General features: G+C 36.0%; 1 protein-coding gene across 13 annotated transcripts in view; it reads left to right on the top strand.

Moving 5' to 3' along the window:
• The window catches only part of foxp1b (forkhead box P1b), a 194046-nt gene that overhangs the window by 107240 nt on the left and 63360 nt on the right, over positions 1–23446 (top strand). For all 13 annotated transcript variants that reach the window (XM_088636331.1, XM_088636329.1, XM_088636327.1 and 10 more), the window contains one exon: positions 22395–22493. In XM_088636331.1, coding sequence (XP_088492457.1) covers positions 22395–22493 — 99 coding nt within the window. The remainder of the gene's footprint in view (positions 1–22394; positions 22494–23446) is intronic.

The following is a 23446-nucleotide window of genomic DNA, read 5'->3' as shown; positions in this document are numbered from 1 at the left end:
CAAAGGTACTAACAGCACAAGGAAAAATGCCTGTTTACTGCAAAGCATTTGTTAGCACGCTGTCTTCAGATATTGTTCCCTCAGGAATAGAGTAAAAAAAAAAGCTGCCTTGTGAATTTTGCTTTAACGTTTTAAAATGGTACTAAAAAGCACTTGCTGTCTGGCAGCATAATATGGTGTAGAAGGCTGTTGAATGGAACCCATGAATTTTTTTTTTGCTTTTCCTATCTTGCCGTGTCTTTCCAACAACAAACCAACAGGGAAAACGTTTAGGCCAAACCCCTTCAATCGTACAGTAGGTTAGGTTAAAAAAAACAGTTTTCAAACTCTATACAAAGTATATTCCACTTTATTTTGTCATGATTGTGTTCACAAACTTGTGAATTTGTTGTGTTGGATGGATGCTGAGAAAACATTGAGCAGCATTTGTTATAAGCTTTGATAAAATCACTATTCAGTGTGAAGGATACTTGGTTTGACTGGCTGGCTGTCCTACTGCATAATTTATGAACGTGCATTACTAGCTACCTTTTTTAAATGATAAAAGCGCAACAGATCTGTAATTGGATCAGTTTACTTTTATTTGTCACCACTTATTATTCTTGCTTGCCAAAAAGCTTTTTGTTTCTTGATTATGTCAATAATCATAGACCTGATGTGGAAGAATGGGTAAAAAAGGAGTTCTGACTCATAAGACTGGTGAAGTTTATTTAATTTTTTTTTTCAAAAGCAGATTCAGAACTTTGCTGACAGAGTGTGATTATGTGTGGTAATCTGAGAATGGTGTTCTGGTTCACTATCTATAGTAGCAGAAATTGAAGGGATGCTTTAACCAAAGTAAACTAAATAAACTATATAAATGAAACATTCAGTTGTAGAAAAGTTTTTTTTTTTTCTTCAGTTACTGTTTGTCAAATACAGGAGAGAGAAAAAGACATGAAAATGATTTTCCAGGAAGCCTAACAGTAAGCAAAAGACCAGTGGCCTAAGCCTTTGCTGTTTTTCTTTTAATGTACATTCACATGGGCATAAATGCAGTGCTGTTGCTTAAACAGTGATTAAACTGACTGTAATAAATACTGATTCCTTCCATTTTCATGAATGGTGTATTCCTTCTAGAAAAAACAATTTGGGGGTAAGAAGTTTAGGTATCCAATAGCTGTACAGTATGTCCTGCTTTTCTGCTCTTACAGTATATGGTTGTATGTGTTCCCTATGCTCAGATGATTTTTGTTATATATAAAATTAATGACAGTCTCTCACTTTCCAATCAGTAATGGGCCTTATAACTACTGATCTATTACTTTTGTGATTTAAATCCTTATCCGCTTTCTAGGGATATCTATGTGTATAGATAATATTTCAGAAGATACAAAATCCCTTTTTCTAACTGCTGGTAAGTGCCTATTCATTTTTATAAAAGGATGCCTTCCCTGTTTCTGAATTGGGCGGCTATTTTGTTATTTGGTTGTTTACAGTATTTGACATGATGTAATGGGGTCTGTATGAAAGCACGCCAGCAAATGGCACAGAAAATGAGACAGCCCCTTGTGCCTTTTTCTCTTACTTGGAGCTGAGAATATGTTCTGCATTTTACAAAAGGAACATGAGCCTTGAATATAAGTAACTGGTTTTTGCATTAGGTACTCCCTGGAGGTAGTAAAAAAATATCATGTCCCTGCATGAAATGTGAATGTGAAATCTACCAGAAAGAAATATTTATGACCATTTTATGCTTGATTAGACTTGGATGACATGCGTTAGAAGACAGGGACCGGACAAAGAACTGCTTCTGGGCAAATGTTAAAAGAGTTGTTTAGATGATGCTGGGGCAGAAATGGCCATTTACTGTAAGGCAAAACATAAGAATTGTGTTAGAGAATATCTGTTTAGAATTTGCTGTGATGGAGGCTTTATAAACTGACTAGTGAAACAGCGCAATGCAGCTTTTGAAATCCAGTGCATTACCTCAACTATATAGAGAGGTAATTTGATTAATTGTTACCTTTTTGCAGTCTTATTTAGTGTTTTGTGGATATTGCGCTGGTAAAAGTGGTGTGCGTGGTATTGGGTAAATAGGCAAGTTCATCTAGGTTATCATATAGACGTGTTTTAATCCATCCATCAAAATGTTTTTTTTCTTCATAAATGTGAGAAAAGAATGTTGGTGATATAAATCAACTTAAATGAAAGGTTAGCCATTGAGCTGTAGAACTTTGCTATATTATATTTGCTTTATTATTAATATTTTTATTTATATATGTACTGTATACATATCTTTTGAAATTAGGAACAGATGAGATGCATTAATTGTTTACTATTAATAAAATGTTTATATTTGCCACCACTAACAACAAAATAGTAACAATAATTCTAACTTGCATAACCTACATACAAGAAATGGCAAAACATGTTTTAATCTATTAATATTTGTGGCCTTTTTAAAAGCTTCTTAAATAGTCTCTTACCAGGTTCAAGTTAAAGATTGAAAAGAAGCTAGAATGCAGCATTTAGACTAGATTTCCTATGTATTACAGAAGTACAAAATGGAAAGTATGATTAATTTTTCAATTTCTCTCTGCGGATATCTAATAATTGTGCCCATAGATAGCCAAAGGCCCTTATTAAACATTTAAATGCAAAAGAAAGTTAGAATCAGAAAGATGGTATTTTGGATTGAATAATGTAAAATATCTGTAGGGCAGCAGAAAAGAAGCCAGCTATTCAAGGTTTATTCTTAAAATATATTTGAAAATGTTTTACGCCACTGTGGGTACTCAGCCTAATGCAGTTAATTAAAATGGCCTTAACTGCAGTAGTGTCTACATTGTATTTATTTTTCTTGATCAGTGATTACACATTCTCTGCAGTTTGCAAACTTGGTTATATGTATATATTTTTATGAATGCATTTTTGAAAATCACTGTTTAGAAATCTTCCTGCCAGAATTGTTGTCTTTGATTTATATACATGTAGAGAAATGCAAGCAGTTAGATTGTATTTGCATTTCTACTATATAGCCCGTAGTGTTAAGTTCAGCAAAGGTAACATATTAAAACTGTTAACTTAAGTAATCTGTTGCAAACCATACAAAAGGAACTGCCTGTGCAGTTTTTCTTAGTACACAAGTACTGTTTTCCCTCTGAAAAGGTACAGCATGCCTTTAAGATGCTGAGACAGACAGTCTGTAGGTTCCACCTGGAGTTATCCTTTTCTGTAGTGTCTTTATCACTTTGCTCAGTTCCACATAATAACATCTTCATCTAAGATTGCTGTGGCACAGGGGAACTGCATTTGTTGATCAAATTTGGCTGGCTAACACTGTGATCTCGTATCCTGAAGTGAAGCAATGTGCCTGGAATACAGGAATGGAGCACAGCCTAGTGATTGATTGATTCTGCCTGTCACAGGACAAGATAACTGGATCAGTAAATACTCTGTACACTTCAGCCTCCTCTACAAAATCACAAGTGAGGGCAACACCAGACTAAAGCACACTGAAGCATGTTGGGACTTTTCAATATGTAGCCAAGAACTGCTGGTTTCGGTGCAAAATTATGAGCCGCGGAAATACTCGGAGAAGTGTATCATTTTTAAAAATGTATCAGGCTTGACACGCTGAAATTTTCAAGAAACACTTTGGCAGTACATTAACAAGGCCAGAGTTCAATCTAGCACAAAAGCTTTTTTTAGAATATTTCTCAGACTTTTTTTCCCCTCTTATTATTTAATCTCTGGGGCGTATAGAATAGTGGGAAAGTCTATACCTTGAATGAGGTACTTGACCCCACTTGTCCCAGGACCAGTATTGCTTTAGGTAATCCCTGTGATGGACTGCTTTTGTATCCATCTTGTCCTCTTAATGCCATGAAAGTTCATGCTGGTGCATGAACTAAAACAATCCTTAGTCTTAAGTTTGAATAATAAGTTCCATGCAAAACAGCTCCCAGATGTAGGAATAATGGGAATAGGGGGAAATAATATGCCAAATAAAACTATAAATTACTTCCTTATCTTTGGCTAAAATCTAGATAGGTGTGAAAAACTAGGGGCTATTTCTGGATGGTTTAGAAGTAAGTAGAAAGCCATCTCACATTACCACTCGCTAGACAGAAAAAAAGTGAAAGCTTTTAATCATGACATGGCTAGTATTTTTAATGTAGAAGTGTCAGATAAGTAGGGGAGTTAAGAGTGACCAAAATCCTGTTGAGTGTTGTGTTAAATTGAAAAAGGTGCCATGGGGAATTGGGGTCTCCTTCTGCCTGCATTGATGTAAGATTATCCCTCGTTCCTGTCTTCTCTCCTGCTGTGCTTGTTGCTTTTTGGCAGCACTGTCTAGGGGGCATCTTCATTGTATTCCTGTAAAATTTCTTTGTGTGTATATATGAAAAATGTATTAAGTTTATTTGGAATTTGATACCTTGTATTAATGATGGTCTTGCTATTTGGTCGAGACCACAATGAGCATTTAAATCTAAGCTACTTACATCAGGAGAAAGCAGAGCTGGGAATTTAAGCTATAGATTATTCTTAAGAATGGTAAACAATACGTGATATAATTGGCCTAACACCTTTTGCACTGCCATTCCTAGTCATACAGTAAGAATTGTTGCACATTGCAATCCTCCCAACTAACCAGATCACTGCACGGCCATTCCAGTTAATAAAACCGGATTATTCTTTGATAGTTCCACGGCCCTTATAAACTTGGTAGCTGCAGTATTTGCCGTGCTCCTGACTTAATAACATTTTTCAGGGCTGGAGGAGAGTTTACACACAGTAGTCTGTTTGTCCTTTATTTTAACCACCTGAGCTGCAGCCAGGAACACAATTGTGTGCTACATATTTCAAACAGATGTTGAGGAGAAAAAAACGGCTCGAATTGGACCCACAATAGAAATAAGTATCTTTATGACTGTACATTTATAGCATGCTTTAGTAAAATTTCTCATTTTTATCGCACAGTGTAGTTTTATATATTTAACCTTGAATGACCCAAAAATGTCATTTGTGAAAACTAGAACTGTGGTTTGTATGTATTATATTTTTTATTATAAATAGGTGTGAATTTAGAAGTGTGTATTTGAGTTTACACACTTTTGAGTTCAATATTTTACCATATGTGAAATTCACTGCTTTTCTGTTTTTATTGTTACCTTAGTAATTATTTTGTTAAGAACAGTGTTCACAATTGTGTTGAATTCCGGTGATAACTACAGTAACACAAAACACAACGGTGTAAGTAAACAGCCTTAGTTTAAAAGAAACCTGATAATAGACATTCTTGGCATCCACCCATCGAACTGCACCATGATTACACCTGATGTTTATGCAGAGCTGTTGAAATGAAACACATTAATAGAAGTACTGTACAGACATTTTTTTTCTTTTTAACTAATCATGCGTATTTTCATTCCGTTGCAATATGGATTTTATCTCGTGATACTCGTAGCCTCAGGAGGTGCCATTTCTCCCAGGTGCGGAGCGGAGCAAGCAGACAGTTCCTTCTTTTCCTGAAGCCTTTTGCTTGTCTGTGTCGCAGTGAATCAAATCTGAGGACTTACTTAGCTAGTGTGAATCATTAAAGACTCTTGTAACATCCGGGTGTGGTTGTGATAATAGTTGGGGTAATAAGTTATTGAAGAGAACAGCAGCCATAGGGCAATGCTGTCTCAACTTGCTTTCTTGCCAAGGAAGAATCACTGTAAATTAGGTTTTGTTATGTTTACTGAAACTAACCATGGTGCTCAGAAATAATAGGAAAATGATGTGCGCAAACATGCTAGCTGTTACGTAGGCATATTGCTTTGTTTTATACATATTTGCTAAATTTTTAGGCAGCTTGTCTGAAAACTGCAGTGATGTTATTTTTTCTTAATAATGAAATAGTAATGGGTAGGTTTACATGGTTTACAATTCAGAATTTTGTTGTTTGAAATACAGATAAATGTCTTTTGGACAGTGCAGCGGTAATCATTGCTGCCTTGCAGTGCAGGGTCCCTAGGATTAATTCCAGACCTGTGGTTCTATCTGCATTGAGTATGGATGTTCTCCCTGTTTTGACATGGGTTTCCTCCCACAGTCCAAAGACGTTGTGGTAGGCTAATTGGCTTCTGGGAAAACTGGCCCTGGTGTGAGGCTGTCTGTGTCTATGTGTCTGCCCTGCTCTGACTGCTTCCAAAGCTGAAGACGAAGTGTTCTGAAAATGGATGGATGGATGCATACCTTTTTCCTCTTGATTTTTCCATTTGTGGAGTTTTAATTGAAAAAATGATAAGTAGAAAAAAGGATAAAGCCGGTTACCTAATTAAACATACCATAACACTTCAGGTTACTTTTTCTTCAATTAAATATATCACTTTTGATGTTTTTTTATCTATCCATTTGATGTTTTTTTTTTTTAGAATATGAGGTTCTTGAAAGTTTTAAACAAAGTTTTAAACAGCTGGAGTTTTGCAGTGAAGAATGTAAAGATAGCTGTGTCAGTCCCTTTTATGAGTTGAGAAATTCCATTTCTTATATTACCAGCTTTGTTATGATGAAATTTTCTTCCATTAAGAGATGAGAAAAAGAGAAATGGTAGCAGTTTATAGAAGATAGAATGAACTGAAGATAGAAATGAATGACTGAGACTCTGTGTAATTATAATTGCTGTGTGAATATGATGTTCGAAGTATCTTTTAGATCTAATGTCAACAGCACTTTTTTAAAAAAGAGATCTCTTTGAAGCACTCCCCCCATCTGTAATTTTGGAATGAAATGTCATGATTCAGTGCAGTTTACGGCTACTGCTCTCTTACCACTATAGTAATAACTCCTCATATTTATGTAGCTCCTTTCAACCCAAAGTATGTCAAAGTGCTTGAAGAATAGGAAGGCACCAACTACTTGAACATTCACCGAAGTGCAGCTCTCATTTGGTTAACATGTGGCAGCTATTATGCATAGCTATACAGAAGATCAGATGGAAAAGTCAGAAATGATTTCACTAATTGAAATAAGGGGAAGCTTTAGGATATGTATTAGCCCAAAACATTAATTTAGCCAGGATACTGGCTAGGATACCTCTGCTCTTTCAAAAAGTAATGACCAAAAAGTCAAGACCTTGGTTTAATGTCCAAGAACTTCCAACAGCACATAGTCACCAGTCAACATACTGGCAATTCTGGTCCACCATCACCACTTGCAGCAGCAGTGTGATTGCCTTGGAGAAGTGACCAGATCAGACTACAGAGTGGACACATTACTACTGGGTAAGGGAGGTGTGTGGGATCTGTGCATTGTCATCATCTGCTTAATGTAGTCACTGCAAGCCCCTAGCAGAAGTAGCAGAGGTCAGTATCAAATAAAGGACTGACACATCTCTCACAGATACTAACACCCTGCAAACTCGCAACTCCTCTGGTGGCTGTTATGTGACATGTTGGGGAACTTTAGCCAACCTCCCTGCCTCTCTTAGGGGTCCCTGTTGTACCTGGCTAAGCCAGAAGCATGACCCAGGTTTGAACCAACAAACTCTGGACTGCAGAGTAGAACCTGCCCTCTGAGTGAATGCCTTTTGTCATTGCCCCATGTGTGAGCTGTTAATATAAAATTGAATATTGACAATTGAATTAATATAAAATAGATCAGCACAGACGTATGAGAGATGTATATTACTGTATACAGAACATCAAAAGAAATGTATCACTTCCAACTGCAATAAATTCACAGTTATCAGGAAAATAATGTTTTTGTTCAGTTTCTAGAAGGTGCTCTAAAGTTCTATTGAACTGATGAGATAGAGATAGAAACTCTTCCGTGTGAGTCTACTGTGAAATTGACATGAAAGTAGCTTCTGTGTGGCTACCTTAAGAAGCTACAGTATGTATCTACAACATGTGCTTTGCGCCAGGTTGTAGATGCTTTCTTGTGGGATCCTGTTCCAAATATGGGGAAACACGTGCCTGTTCTCTGGTCTCTGAACCCAAATTGACAAGTTGTTCCAACTTATCCCTCAGATCTTCAGTGGAGCTCCTGTCGTATTGAACAGGACAAGTACAACATGTCTGTCATACATTCATATCTTATAAGTAAGTTATTGTTACACAAGCAGCATGACCTGTGTTGTCCTGCTGGAATGTTGTAAAATCAAGATGAGCCCACAGGAAGGACAACAATTTCCCAGATCAGTGTGGTAGTGCCATAAAGTCTGTTACCGCCAGACACTACAAGTGAAGTTCTGTGGCAGTTAGACACTCAAGACAGGTAAGATGTTGTGGGCTGTTTTTAATTGTGTTTTGCTGTAACTTTTAGCCAGGTTAGAAATTTCTAGCCTTTAACACTCCAGACAAAACGGAACAAACAGTGTGCAAACAGACTTGCCTCCACCCAACGTGTTTTTCTCTTGATAAGCAGGGCTTGTTCCTTTTTGTATTTTTTTTTTCCTTACTTTACCAGGTTTGACATCCAGCAGGTTCAATTACCTTATCACCCTATCCTCATTCTGCTCTCCTATTAATGGCATGGTTTATTGCTTGTGTCAAAGTCACATGAGTGTATTCACAGTTTGACCAAACTGACTGATCAGTTCATCAAAATGACACCAAAAACATTTAATCAGTAATTCTAATACCATACATTCATAGAGTGACAAGTTTGTTATGATGCTCGCTGTACTTTATTCTATTACTTGACATACTGTATTGAGAGTATTTAATACACATTTAAACAATGCAGAAATATTCTCCAAACATTTAACATGGGGCCATTAAAGTTTCACAGTGTAAAGAATGTTTCTTTACAAATAAGACTTTTTGAAAATATTTTCCAGTTTGTCTGTCTATATACATTTTACTTGTAAATGATAAACAGGTCACTGCATTTTTCATACATAGGATTGTAAGAAAAATTGTGACATTTTAAATTAAAATATTTTTGTCTTGGTTTTATGTTTAGAAAGGTAGAGTTTGGTTGCAGATGTTGCATCATCCAGTGTATGATGAAGTGTTAGGCAATTTCCTGAAAAAAGTGTAACAGTGGATCTAAATCTGGATTGCAGTGCTCTGTCATTCTAAACATCTGTTAACCACACATAGCTGTATTTTTGAAAAGTAATGTTATTGTTAGACTTTCAGAAGAAAGTCTTGGAATCTTCTATGGGTTTAAATGTATTAGAGCTGAGTTAGAATCAGTCAGTGATCCCCATGTGTTTAAAATGTTTCTAAACAGGGAAATCTCTATAATTTGGTTGTTCCACAATCCTTGAATGGTGGGAAATCAAGAGCAAAAAGTACAGTACAAAGTTGAAATGACCGTCAGGATTTTGGCCAGACCTTTACCATCACATGCCTAAAAAGTAATAAGCTCACCCACATAGAATCTATGCAATTGAAATAGCTTGCAGTCCCACATTCAAAGACGTGCTGCTCTGGGCTACCGTATAAACTGAAGGGCAGACCCACAAAAGATGTAACAGTGCTTTGCTACCTCTGTAGCGTGTGTAGTTGCCCAAGAAACATAACTCAAGAGTGTGAGCTTCATATGCGCAGTGTAAAAATGTCCTTCCTATTTCTCATTTTTATACCTAATCAGCAGAAAAAAAAATCAGTTTACGCTGCCTCCTATTAATGGGGTGATTATTGGTAATAAATACTTTTTTTCTAAACTTATTACAGAGGCAGTTTTCTTGCACGGTTAATGAGGGTAATTTGACTTGGTTGAGAGATTACAGTTCTAAAGAATTAATGCAGCAATCCAATTCAAAGATTTAAAGAGATCTAAGATTCTTCACAGGTCGTGTGCTGGTAGATGTGCTCCTATCACATAGCAGCTAATGGACTTGAACAGCAGCCTGTCATTTAGTGTTACCTCAGAGTAGAGCAGACATGCCCTTGATTCCTGCAGAGCTAGTTCTTTAGTTCAGTTTTATCTGCATTTTCTTTTTTTTTTTAATATTTCCTGCACATGCTTTAATAATGGAACTAGCTGTAAAAGCAACTTTATTTTAAGGAGGCAGGTAAAAATTCGGTACACTTTTACATCACAGGAAGGGTAATGCATTCTCAAATTAGAAAATTTATATTTAACTACATTTTTTGGTTCACCCTTATGCTTAATTCTACAACCCCTTGACGTTTATGTCCTCATTATTGTATATGCAATGTTTTGAATTGGCAAACTGAAATGCTTGCTGTATTATCATTATTGATTTAATTTGTCTTATGCATTTATCCAAGCCAACTTGTGTTTGTGCCTATTTACACAGCGGGCATTTTTAGTGTTCTGAGTGCAGTACTCTGCTCAAGGGTACAATACCAGTGCCACACCTGGGATTTGAATCCACAACCATCCAGTTATAAGTCCAGAGCCCTGATCGCATCTCTGTATGCTCTGTTTCACGGACATATGGAAAAATAATTAGAACTCTGAGTTACAGAATATGTTGGATTGTAGAAAATGTGTTTCAAATGTGCAGGAAGGAGATTATGAAATTATTTGCTGACCATCGTAGGTACATTTCTATATTGAATGCTTTAGGTTTGCAAACTGCACGGTTTCTGTTTTAAAAATGAGTGGTTTTCTTTTACTTCAGTACTCCAGCAAGTAAAAAGAGCAATGGTAATAACAGAAGCCTTGTGTGTGATGCTTCAGACATTCTTAGAAGAGATATAGCAACAGTTTAAATGAAGCTCCATCAAAAGGCAAACCACTGTATTGGTCCAGTTGATCTTATCTTTCTATCTTGGCTCCCATTCTTTCCTATGGAATCAGAAGTGCAGGGCGGGCTGAGGAATTAAATGCTTGATTACTCAATAGAGAGAGAAGGGATGGTAATCCTTTTCCACCTGGAGGAGAGGAAGGGCACAAATTCCCTGGCGTTTTAGCACATCACAGCTTTTGATCTGCCAAGAGCATTAAAGATTTTTCTGGTTTGTTGTGGATTATTACGCAAAACGGAAACAACAGAACAAACATGTCCCTGAGGTGAATTCATTCATTCAGTGCCACATCCAGCTCATATAAGCAGACGAAAGTAGTGAGAGAGACTTTTTTTGAGGAGCCGATCTCTACTCTGTCACTCAGACTGTTACTTTTGTCATTTACCTTGAAGGAATGTTCATTTTGCCTCCCAGAAATCTTGTTTCACACATCTTAAAAAGGACAGCCCACATTAAAAAAAATGTTTTGACCATTTTTCTTCAACCTCTTTTTTTGTTTATGGTTTAATGATCCCCATACAATACAAACTGTATTTATAAAGTGGATATCACAGACTCCAAACTCCAACCAAAGAAAAGATAAATTGCCTCCCATTTGCACAGCAGACTCGAGAGTCCACTTGAGCCTAAAGCTGTAATGATTGAAACTCTTTATTGTTTAGCCTATTCTTCAGCCTCATTGCTGGAGTATCAGGTACCCCGTTGAACAGATGGAAGTTGAATTGTAAAGATTTAGGGGTATATTCTGATTAAAACAAAATGTTTTCATTCCCATTGGGAAGCATCTGCACCACTTTTTGACTGTGCGGTTGATCCAGGTCTTAAGCAGTGCATATTACTTTGAACAATTTGATCAAATATTTCTGTTTGTCATTTTCAAAACCCTCTTAAGGAAAAGTCTGAAAACCACTGTTAGTAGTATTACATTTTTTATTATACATTCATCTAGTATTTCATGGGATTACTTTACTTTTTATATGTAATGCCACTTGCACTTAAACAGTATATACAAGCATTTGTTAAAATCATTGAGCAGATTTTCTGAAACAATACAAAAACAGTATATTTTTCATGGGCTTTTTCAACATCAGAGGTATACTTTAATTTACAGACTTCAGTATCGGCTCATTCTGCTTTTAGACGTATTTATTTTGATGTATCTAATCATGGTTGCAGTCCACCTTATTGTAGTATTGAAATCACAGTAATGTTTAATGTCTTTGTGGTCACAAACATAGTGACAAAAACTGTTTTTTTCAGATCTAGGTTTTTTCTTCCCTCTGAACTGTGGAATTGTATTACTTCAATGTGTGAACTCACCATTCCCTGCAAGACATTTCTATTTTGTAACTCAATACTGACACTTTGCTAATCAGGTTTTCTGTGATTAATCTGAGTACTCACTTTCTAAACAGAATAATGATATCACAATTACTCCAAAAGTACCTTTCATATTTATTCCATATTAAAATCAAGAGGAAAAACGTTAGAGTGGCAGACCTTATTAAAACATTATGGGTGCCAAATGCATAATGTTTTTTGTCATTACAAAGCAAAAGCATTTTTATATGCTTATCATTTAATTTTTTCATGTTTATGCACCAAAATGACTTGTAGATATGCAAATGTGATGCAATGGCAACTGTATTGTGCTTCTGTTCGCATTTTAATATGAACAGCATGACAATAATAAGCAGTAGATTAGTCAAAGATAAAGTAGTGCATATAATAGCCATTGCATCAGGCCAAATTCAGAGCCTTGCAAAAATGTGATCCTTGTTGTTAAGTAATTGGTTGCCTTGTAAAATTTAATTGATTTTCAGCTTAACGGTCTTATTTAAGGTATCTTAGAGAAGCAGACAAGTCATGCTAGTTTTCATTGTAAAATCCTTATTTCGTATGTGAAAAATCAAATGCAAGGCCAGGAAATACAGGTCTTCTTCTTTTCAAGAGATTCTGATTAAGGAGCTGTGAAGCCAGAAGCTATTTGCTTGTCCTAGTGAGTACTCTATCTGAAGAGAAAAACAAGTCTTTAAGAAAAGAATAAAAGGTTCCCTTTTTTATTTGGACATTTTACAGTTCAAATTTTGTTGAAGTCTGAAAAGTGTCTTATAACTTCTGTGCACTAAAGATACTGTGTTAGTTTGCAGAGCATTAAGCAGTGTAGATGTGTTACAGTGTAATGGCCTGTAACCTTCAGTTTAGCTTGGGTGTGGTGAAAAAGAATCATATTATTTTCTTCAGCAAATCAATGATCATAACTCTATGATCTATACATGGGAACAAGTAATAGGTTTATTCCATGCTGAAAAAAAGAAGAAAGAGAACACAACGTTTCGGCCGTGGAGCCTTCTTCAGGTGTGAGCTTATTATTGCTCACACCTGAAGAAGGCTCCACGGCCGAAACGTTGTGTTCTCTTTCTTCTTTTTTTCAGCATGGAATAAACCTATTACTTGTTCCTTTGCATCCTACGCATGCTGACGCAGCTACCCACATGATCTATACATGCCATCTCTTGGTTAAACCCAGAGCAGTGACCCTATAGTGTGTTTACACAGTCTGGGGGCTACTAGAATAAAAAGCTGGGATGGTTTTTGGTTCTATAGTTTTATAATTGTTTTCAGATTTTTAGGCATTTATTGGTTAGTTCCTCCAGGATTCTATAATGGCAACATTTCAAAAATCTCTACAATGTAGATATTCACTGGGGAATTAATAATGGCTATTAAAAAAAACACCACAGAATCACAAGAAATGTAATGCCTAGCTCACAAAAAGGCAGCAGTCTCGGTCTGATTTTCTAAGAAAATTCGAATTGAAAAAAAAACATTACATTTTTTAGGTGAATGCAACCTAATAATTGCATATACTGTACTGTAGCTTTCAGTCTTCATTATCGGCAGGTGTAAAAACACGTTTGAAACAAATACAGACTGCAGTACAGCAGAGCAGTTCATAACCATTAACATATCAGAGTGGCAGGCACTGGAATTAATACACATATGTATCTGTGGTTTGGTATTTGTTTCAAAAGCTCTTTGAAATTAACGAGGGAAGAATGTGCTTTTGGACACCCCTTAAGGTATCTCAGAGAGGCAGACAAGTACAGTGTGCTGCCCTGCTTAGTTTCTTTGTCATATAAATGAAGCTAAAGCTTTGACTTCTCTCTCCCCCAGTCAATTTTTCCTTCTTGTGACCTCGCTTTAGTGATTCTATTCATCCCAAGTATCTGGGCATAATGTGAAGTAGGGAGAGAATGGCGAAATCAGTTGTTGATAGACTTAGCAGTGAAGTGGATTAAATAAGCATCAGGCTACTGGAGCTGATTACAAGAATATGAAAATGCAGTATCTTAATGGTACATATTTTCATGTGGCGGCTCAGTTGCCTTTCATTTTGCAGCTAATATGTCTATTCTTATGAGTCATTTACTTCTTTAATTACCTTTTGCAGCAGATGCACAATGGTGTATTAATGTGAATGATTTTTACTGCCAGTTTATCATACAATGCCTCTAAAGTTGAAAGGTGTAATTGACTTGGAAGAGCAGCACATGAGGGAAACAATATTTAGTTGACAGTTTTCCTTGTACTCTTGGATGGTGTTTATGAGTTTACACCACACTAAAGGAGTAATAAACACAATTTTCATTCAATAACCGTGGAGAGACTGTTCCTAAAATTCCTTGGTGGAAAAGAGATTTGTTCATTTATTCAGTCACAATCGAAAGTTGTGTTTTATGATTTTATGATCAGACTAGACTGGAAGAATGGTACTGTGTGTGTTTGTGTGTCAGTGGGTGAGCATGAATTTCTGCCAATGTGGGGACAAAATGTGAGAAAATGTTCCCACAAAGAGAACTCCTGACAAACACAGGATGTGGGGAAGTCCCCATAATGTAAAATATTTTTTATAAACCAAATTACATCTTCTTTCAAATCTAAAAGTGCCACAGGTATTGTTTTACATCCATTTTCACACTCTGTGAAGTCTCATATGCGTGGAGATTGGACTAGAATAGTATAGAAGGCATTTGAAAGAGAAATCTGAATGTATATACATGGTTTTATAATAGAACACCTACATACATGTGGAGAACCACTTGGCAAAATTAGGGGTAAGTGTATTCAGATGTCCTCAAAGACCTCAGATGACTTTTCTTGCTGCATTACTTGAAACAAAACTGAAAAGATAATAATCATATATTTAGACAGATTTAAAAGATCACAGAGAAAACAAGCATTTATCAACCATTTTTCAGAATTGTAAGGGGAGATGAACACTTTCAGGACTCTGTAAATAATGCCTTGGGATTTGAACAATTAGTGGTGTGAGAAAATGGCCATTTCATGCCAAGTTGTGGTACAGTGCATTTGGGTGGTCCAATGCACTGTAGTCTGATTAGTATGGTTGGTTGTGGTTAAACAAAAAAAACAACTAGTGACCAGTAGATAAATCAGTAAAAGCTGACATTTGCATCTCAACTGTAATTCCTTGACTTTGAATATATTGATACTTCTAGCATCATTTGAATTCATATCTTTAACTATTGCAGCTGTCTTTTTCGAGTCAGAGAAATGCAAACCAGTTTTGTCACCTTTTCAGTAAAGAAAAGTGCAAATGCCTTCTAATCCCCCCACCCAGAATGTAGCCAGTAACTGCAGAATGTATTTTTTGGGATACAGCAGCAAAATCAGAAGTTTCTCTTTTAATTAAAATGCTCCAAAATCATTAGGTTACTACATGTAAACAAATGTTTTTGCTCTTGCTCTAAATCTTCTTTTGCCACAGCGGTGGAGCATATTGGCTCCTTGCAGCACACAGACAGTTAATCCGTTGGCAGTTCTGTGTGGTTGTTTGCAGTTTGGGCCTCAGCAGCATAATGAAAGTTTTCTTGCCATCTGTTGTTAAGCTGGTGTTGAGCAAGGCCAGAAAATCCAAACAAAACGATGGCCTGCTGTAAACTGAACCTGTCAGTCTGGCATAGCTAAGGTGACCTCTCCAATGTGCAGGGCAGTCCTCGGTACCAGGCACTGCCTGCATTGAGAGTTACAAGGGGAACTGCTCAGGGGGACAGTATTTACTCTTCTAATTCTGCTTCTCTCTCCCAATCTCCCACCATTTCATCATCCATCTCATTTCCTTGATTTTACTTCCATTTGTATTGTTTTTGTGTGTGTGTGCATAAAATATTAAATAGGCTCAGAAAATAAGAATGTTTCATTTTGGGAAAAAAAACAATTGTAAGACACAGTGCTACCTGTTATTGGGCGAATAAACAAAATTAGATTTTTATTGAAGTCGGCTTGTATCTTACATAATTGCATGCTGAGTTTTATATTGTTTAAACATGGCAATTTGAAATGTTTAGTGTTGTCATAAATATTAATAGATTTGCTGAAAAGTGTTGCAAAGGAATGGGATATAGTGGTTTGAAGTGGATATGAAACACTGATTTATTTATGTATTCTACATGAATTAGTTTGGAAATCTAAACATCAGTTAGAGAGCATTTTGTAGATGGGCTGTAATGTGTTGGATCTGAACATTGGTGCCTTTTTCCATGTGGAGAGCCTTTTTGGAATGGCATTAATTATATACTTAATAGTGAAAATTTACCTTTCTATTTTGCATTGCAGATAAATGCCTATAATACAAGAAAATGCAATTAATACAAATAGTTTTATCCTCTCTGCTGTCCGCTCACACGTTTTCAAGAATTTATCCCAAATCATATGCATTTCAATTAAAATGACACTTACTGTAAGTGAAGTCCATTAATATATGTCCATGCATTCACTTCCCCCCACCTCATATATTGGGCATTTGAATGAAAAATATGCAGTCCTAAAGATCTGTACAAGCTCAGACAAATTCAAAAGCTGACTGCACAGCATTTTTAAGTCATATTTGTAATAGCCCAAACTAAAGTTATAGTGAAGCTACCAAGATTCATCTGATTGACAAAAAGATCACATTGAGGGAAAAAAAAACTGGAAAGCAAAAGAGATGAGCTTGTTTACAAGGTGACTGATGTATAATGGGCATCTTGTTTAAAGATGAAATGCATGCAGGATAGAATTTCTGGTATAAATGTCAGGTGCGTTAAGATGTGTGCTCACTCAGAAAGTCAGCTAGATAACCTTGACATTTAGGACACTGCCATGCAGACGGCAAAAATGGTATTTTTTAAAAGGAGGACTACATTAAGAGGTAACCTATTAGCAGTGTTTTTGCCGGCTGTCTGAAAGCTCAGGTCTCCTGTCTATTAAACTCCAACCACTGTGTAAACATTCCTGTGTTGTTCCTGGTCTCTACAATGGCCAGGGGGATCGAGTTTCACCTGCCTGCACATCTTCAAGCAATTAGAGCAATTAGTTTGAAGCCATTTCACATTCAAGGTCTTCTATGGCATTCAAGTCTAGGACATCACTGAATAGAAGGAATATAGAGTGGTCTCCTGTGATAGACCTGAACAAATAAGCAGTCCTTAATTTTTTTCAGAAAGACATGTTCCCCCTGGATAACATGAGAAAGAAACTCTTCTGCGTTGAACAAAACCACTGTTTTAGTTTTTGGTCATTTTTAGAACCACCATTTTCCGCAGTTTATTTTTTCAATGTTTCTGGACAATGTTTTTTGATAAATGTTTCAAAGAGATAGTGGCATGTGACCCTTGGGAGTCTTTGTGCCTTATTTTTGTTTTCCTCCTGCTAGCACTAATACTTTTCAGCTAGACGTTTCTAGTATTTCAATGTTTGTAGGCATAGAAGGCTTGACTGCAGATGCACAGGAGTTTGCCATGTTAGCCGATATGCGTAGTAACTTTCCTCACAGAATGAGTAATAAATGAAGGAAGACCCTCTTCAGGAGGGGATAATGTAAACTGGGTGTGGACTTTCACTGCTGGAAATAAAAAAAAGCATTTGTAAAACTTACACTGAAAAAAAACATAAAACCCATTTCCGAAATTACTCTAAGTAATTAAAGTAAAAACATCAAAGTGAAATATTGTATCACCAACAAAATGTTGCTTTTTAGGACTGAGGACATAGGACTAAAACATTACTGTGTTACTGCTTAACAGCTTGCCTTATCATTCCTTCAAACCCCTGGGATATCAGGCCATTACTGGTATTATTTGCTAATTTTAAGTGGACGTATGTGCAGATAAGAGAATAGTTGTTTATTATGTAAAATACAGTAATATGAGAGTGATGTGAACTTTGAACATATGTAAAAAAGATTGGCTGCATTATATTTGACAAGAATACCAAATAGAAAGTCTTTGTTGCTGATAAGAGAGACCTTGTCAGATCCTGGAGGGTGTTTTTAATCAGCAATACCTGCAGGCTTCATTATAAGAGTGCATGTAAATCTTCTGTTCTTTGTCCATTTCTTATTAATTAACAGTTGTGCTACAAACAATTTGAGCATTGAATTCTAATGAAAGCATCTTAAATGTTAAGTGTCTTACATTGCTGAATATTTAACTGCACTCCACCAAATAGAGATTAACAAAATGTAGCATTTGTTGCAAAATGATTGATTAGTAGTATTGAAAAAGTACGGTAATTAAACATTGTAACAACTGCCTCATACACTAAAATAGTATGATTTTTAAAAGAATGCTTTTTTAAGATATACTTATCGCTATTTTTTTTTCTTTTCGCATACAAAAATCCTGCTTATAGCATCTAATGGTTCTGTTCCTTTGTAACCCAGTCGCCTGTTTCTATTATCTGTCTTTTGAACTGTTTTTGTATCTGATCAGTTCCACCTAATATGTCTCTTGATTTGTACCATTGTAGTACTCAGACAACATGCTGTTCTCCTCATTTTTATAAGCTTTTCGATGCTCTTGCCTGTCATACACTGGCAGTTTATCTCTGGCGTCTGGATTTGCTTTTAGACTTGTGTGTCTATCAAGCCACAGTACCTTTGAATGCAAGATCAAAAGAAGATGAATTCCAAGGGAAAAAAAAAATCCTTGTATGAAGAAAAGAGTGGGTGCTATGTAAACATCCCAGTGACAGCTCACAATGAGTTATTTTAGGGCAGCATTAGCGCACAGAATGACAGGCAGCCACAGACTACTTGCTAAACAACAAATCAGACCCCTTGCACTAGTCGGATTTTTGCCTCTGTAACAATGCATTTGTTCACAGGATTCTGGGGAGGGTTTTCTTTGTTTTCGCGTGTGAATTATTCCAAAGCCATGTAACGTTTCCTTGTAGCATCTACATCATCTGCTTTCTCCGAGAGTTTGAATTTGAAATGTAACCCACACACTACTCGCGCACAGTTTGGAAGGCACACCCAAGAGCATGTATGCAAGCTCGTTTATCTTATTTTCCTGCTACCCTAAACGTTTTGAAGCCACTCAAGAGTTTTGGTTCCTCAATCTTGTTTTGTTTCCACATTTGTTAATTATTGGTGTGTGTTTTTTAATGAGCTTTTAAAGTTGGATATGATTTCTTCAGGTTTTGGTTCATCATTGGAGGGGCATGGTTGCAATAATTGTTTTAAGTGCTTTATTTAAAAACAGTAAGAAATGTGAACTGGTCAGTTAACTGTTGTTAGTATCTGTTCTCCATCAGACAATGTACTCTCTGCTAGTAGGAAGACAGGGCTCCTTCAGTGGCCTGGAAAGGGCAGTGTTCCAGTACATTTTCATTTCAGAATGTGCTTCAGCCACACAGCACTTCCTGTTTATTCAAATATCTTTCCCTCATATTCTTGAAACCCCCACTTCATTGAAACAGCCAGATCACAGCTTCAGCGCAAGTATCAAGGCAAGAGTGTGGTATATTCCTCTGTCTTTAATCTCTTGTTCATTCTGAGATGTAATTTTTTCAGATATTCTTGGAAGAATATTTTCAGCACTCAACAGTACTTTTCATTATCTGACAGAACACCGTTTTAACGGCTATAACTTGATATCTTTCTTTTACAGCCTGGGGTTGTGTGTACTTTTATGGCTCAGAAAGTTATTTTTTTCTTTATTTGAAAGAAATACCTACTTCCGTATTCCCCGTTAAGCTGAAAATGCTGAAATAAGCAACTAAACATATTTGAGGTGCACTTTGATAGTATTTAGCTTTGGTTTTTACAAAACTGTCATAAAACAATGTCAAAATGAAAGGCTGTGTTCCCTTCTGACGGATGTAAAAGTATTTTAATTAGAATTAGTGTTAAATGTCAAGTTTTGATGCACATGTAATTTAGCACTATATTTAGATTGTGTTTTTATCGTCTATGCTGCACAATTTCTTTTGATTGCTCATTTTGCGTAGGAGTGAAAAAACTCATACTGTCCACTAGTTAAAGCCACATAAAATGGCCCTTTTGACAGTGAGCTCTATGGGGGCTTTCCCATTTGAGTTCTCATTTCAAAGTCAGGAACCTTGCTACTGTGCGTGTAGTTACAGCTTATTTCCAGTGGCTTTTTCATCAATGTTCCAAAATTACTTTTTGTAGGTCAAATATTGCCTCGCTGATCAAATCAGGCTTTATCAGATCTTACTTAAAATCATGACAGCATGTTCTGATTCGTTATCAAAATGTAAATAATTTCTACTTTAAAGGAGCGAATTGTGGAATTATATTTTTTTGATCTTTCAGATTTTTTTTCATTGTCTTTTCAGATTTCTTACTTTCAGGAGTCTGCAGTGGGGCAAATTAGTGTTTGACTCTTATTCAGGATTCTAGAGTTTTAAGTGTGGAACACTTAATGGATGTCTAACTGATCAAGACAGGAGGTGAAATGTTTATAAACCAAAGAAAAGGAAATGTTCTAACATATAAAAAAATAAAAGGGCTTGGAGAGAAGCATTAATGTGATCTACATCTTTAGTGAAACGTTGGAAATCATTGTAAATAAACGTATTAATTTCTGAAAAAAGACAGTTTATTGATAAATCAGGGTAATCAGTTTTGTTAAGGAGTGTCCTTAAAGTGAAAATTATTAATTTAACTGAATTTCACATATCCTCTGTAGTGTTTATTTTTGAGGAAATGTTATTAATTCTCAATTAAACAGATGAATGGACACTGATTGTGTCTTTGTGTGGAGGGTAATTTTTGCGATTTAAATATCTTATCTGTTGTGTAGCGAAGCTGTTTGCCCAAAATGACTACTGCATGTCACCCAGAAGGTGCTGCTCTTCAGTAGTGGATGAAATACAGTAGTTCTCTTTTAAATGTAAAGTGTTTTAGAACCCTTTAGGATGAAAAGCGCTATATAAAGGCAATTCATTAATTTATCTAATTTATTTACATACTTTTACAGTGCATCTGTAAAGCTGTCTTTACTGTAAAGTCCAAAAATCTCGTCAAAAGAGGAAATATACTTTTTATATAGCTTCCTGCTCCTTTTTCAGATAGTGCTCAGTGGAACCTACTGATGAATTTTCCCACCTCAGAGACTCAGCAGCTTTCGCTGTATTTTGTAGCTCAGATCCCTGCTTTGAGTGAATGCTGGAAGACTGGCCTCGGTCTGTAGCCTGTGGTCATATTCCACCCTAACATGAAGCTCTATGATGTAATCCCACAAAACCTTCTGATGCAGAAGGTCAGCACACTACCGTACAGCACAGCTGTGTCTCGCAGCCACAGAGCTGTCTAGGTCTCTTGTAAAGAGTTTTGTTATGAAGCTTTACGATCTTGGAAAACGTTGAAAGCTTTTTTTTTTTTTGGTTCTCCTCTAGACGCTTTTTTTTACTGGATAGCAATGGGCAGTTCTTCAGAAATCCATTCATTTAATTAAAGAAAATCATGTATTTCGTAAAAAAATGTTTGGATCTGCCTCTTGACTGTTTGTTTAATTGTGGGAGTAATCGTTTGTGGAACATGGAAAGAATGAGTGACGTTATTTACTCAGATGGTTTACTGGTGTAGGTGTGAGGCACATAACTTGCTGTGGGAACAGTTGGTTGCTTTTCTTGGTATCTGTGTCGTTTTGATGACCATTATTTTTCTTGTTTGTTCTGGATGGCATGTTTGATTATTTATCGTAAGGGAAAAGGGAGTAGCTGAAGCAATAAACATGTGACTGGACTGGATTTTGTTTTCCACTGAGAAGGCCACGTCCTTTAACAGAGATTTTCAGCAGTAATAAACGTTTTTTTTTTCTTTGCTTTAAAAGGAAGTGAAAATCAGAAAATAGTATATGGTAATTCTTGTGTCTGTTGCAAGTGCAAAATATGCATAATGTTTGTAATTGTGGTTCCTGTTGGTCTAGAGATTGTACGACTACACGTATTTTGGCAAAGAAAGGAATGATGTTTAATAATGTAATTTATCTTTAAACTATTTGCTATGGATATGTTTTTTTAACAGTTACTCTTAAAAGAAGAAACTGCTTAAATTGGTGCTTATCAGCCCCCTGACTATTAACATACATATTTCTTTCCTCACATGTAGTAGCTGTTCTGTTAACTTCTATGTTTTATGAGAACACAATTTCAGCAGAGATAACAGAGGAAACTATGTAAATATATTCTAAGGAAACCAAGATGGAAAAATTGTCTGTTTTGCTCACAACACAGTGTGAGTTGTTTTGTTATTTATCGACGGCCAAGAACAAGTTGTTATTTAGGCTACATCTGTTGTGTTACAAAGGAATGGAGTCCCATGAGAAGTGTTCCAAACAAAATATTAAAATGTCCTGCCTTTTCTTCATCCTTTCTCAGGCCCTTCAAGTTGCGCGACAAATTCTGCTGCACCAACAGCACCAGCAAAGCAGTGGGTTGAAGTCGCCCAAGAGCAATGAGAAACAGACAGGGCTGCAGGTAAGGACCTCCGCCTTCTTTCAGATTAAAAGGAGCCGGCAGTTCTGAAAGTTTTAACTGCACCGCATTTCATCCTTCTCTGAATTTGACCATTCATAATGCAAATCTTGAATTGCGAAATGGAAAACATCTCAAGTTTGGGGCAAAAAAAATTAGCATTTCATATCTCTGTGTGGAAAATTTAAATTCTCAAAACTAGGCTGTTCATTTTTTTTTCTTATTTGTTTGCTGCATGCATTCTATTCTTAGGACAAAGTGTACAAGAAAAAAAGTGCATAAACAGGAAATCAAGAAAAAACTATACTAAGCTTGTGTGTTTGATCATAACTCTATTACATAGTAATCTTTTTTTTCAGATTTGAAGTATGCATTAGGGATAGTTTACGTAAATAAAAACAACACATTTACCTTCAGTGCAACGATTTAAAAAAATTAATTTGTTTTACCATTAATATATGCAGTATTCAGTATTTTGCCTTACAACATACAGTACATTTCTTTTACAGTTGCCAAGAAACATAATAATTCTGGGCAACCCTTCCACATGTCATGTTTACAAATGTGACATGTTGTGTGGTATTATTTACTTTGAAAGAGTAGAAGGTATAATTATTTTTTTTCTGTGTGGCCCCTCAAGTTTATATGTATTGTTTAATTCGTAGGCAACACTGCAGAATTTAAATGGTGACAAAGCTCTTAACTACACTTCAGTGCTTCATCATAAAGTAAATATGTCGTGAAGACCTTTTTGTTTTGGTTCCTACAGTACATCCAGAATATTCCAGGTGATGAGTGGAATGGGAGCAGGATCTGTTGAGCCTTCTTTCACTTAATTTTGCATTTCTGTGGCATGATTTACATGAATTCCAAATTAAAGCAACAATAATAATATGTAAACATGTTATGATTACATTTAACGTTTCAAAATCATTATTATTTTATTATTCAGTATT

This window comes from Lepisosteus platostomus, chromosome 6 (genome assembly GCF_059453375.1).
Source record: "Lepisosteus platostomus isolate fLepPlt1 chromosome 6, fLepPlt1.hap1, whole genome shotgun sequence".
Lineage (NCBI taxonomy): Eukaryota > Metazoa > Chordata > Actinopteri > Semionotiformes > Lepisosteidae > Lepisosteus > Lepisosteus platostomus.
This window is presented reverse-complemented; position numbering and strand designations above follow the sequence as displayed.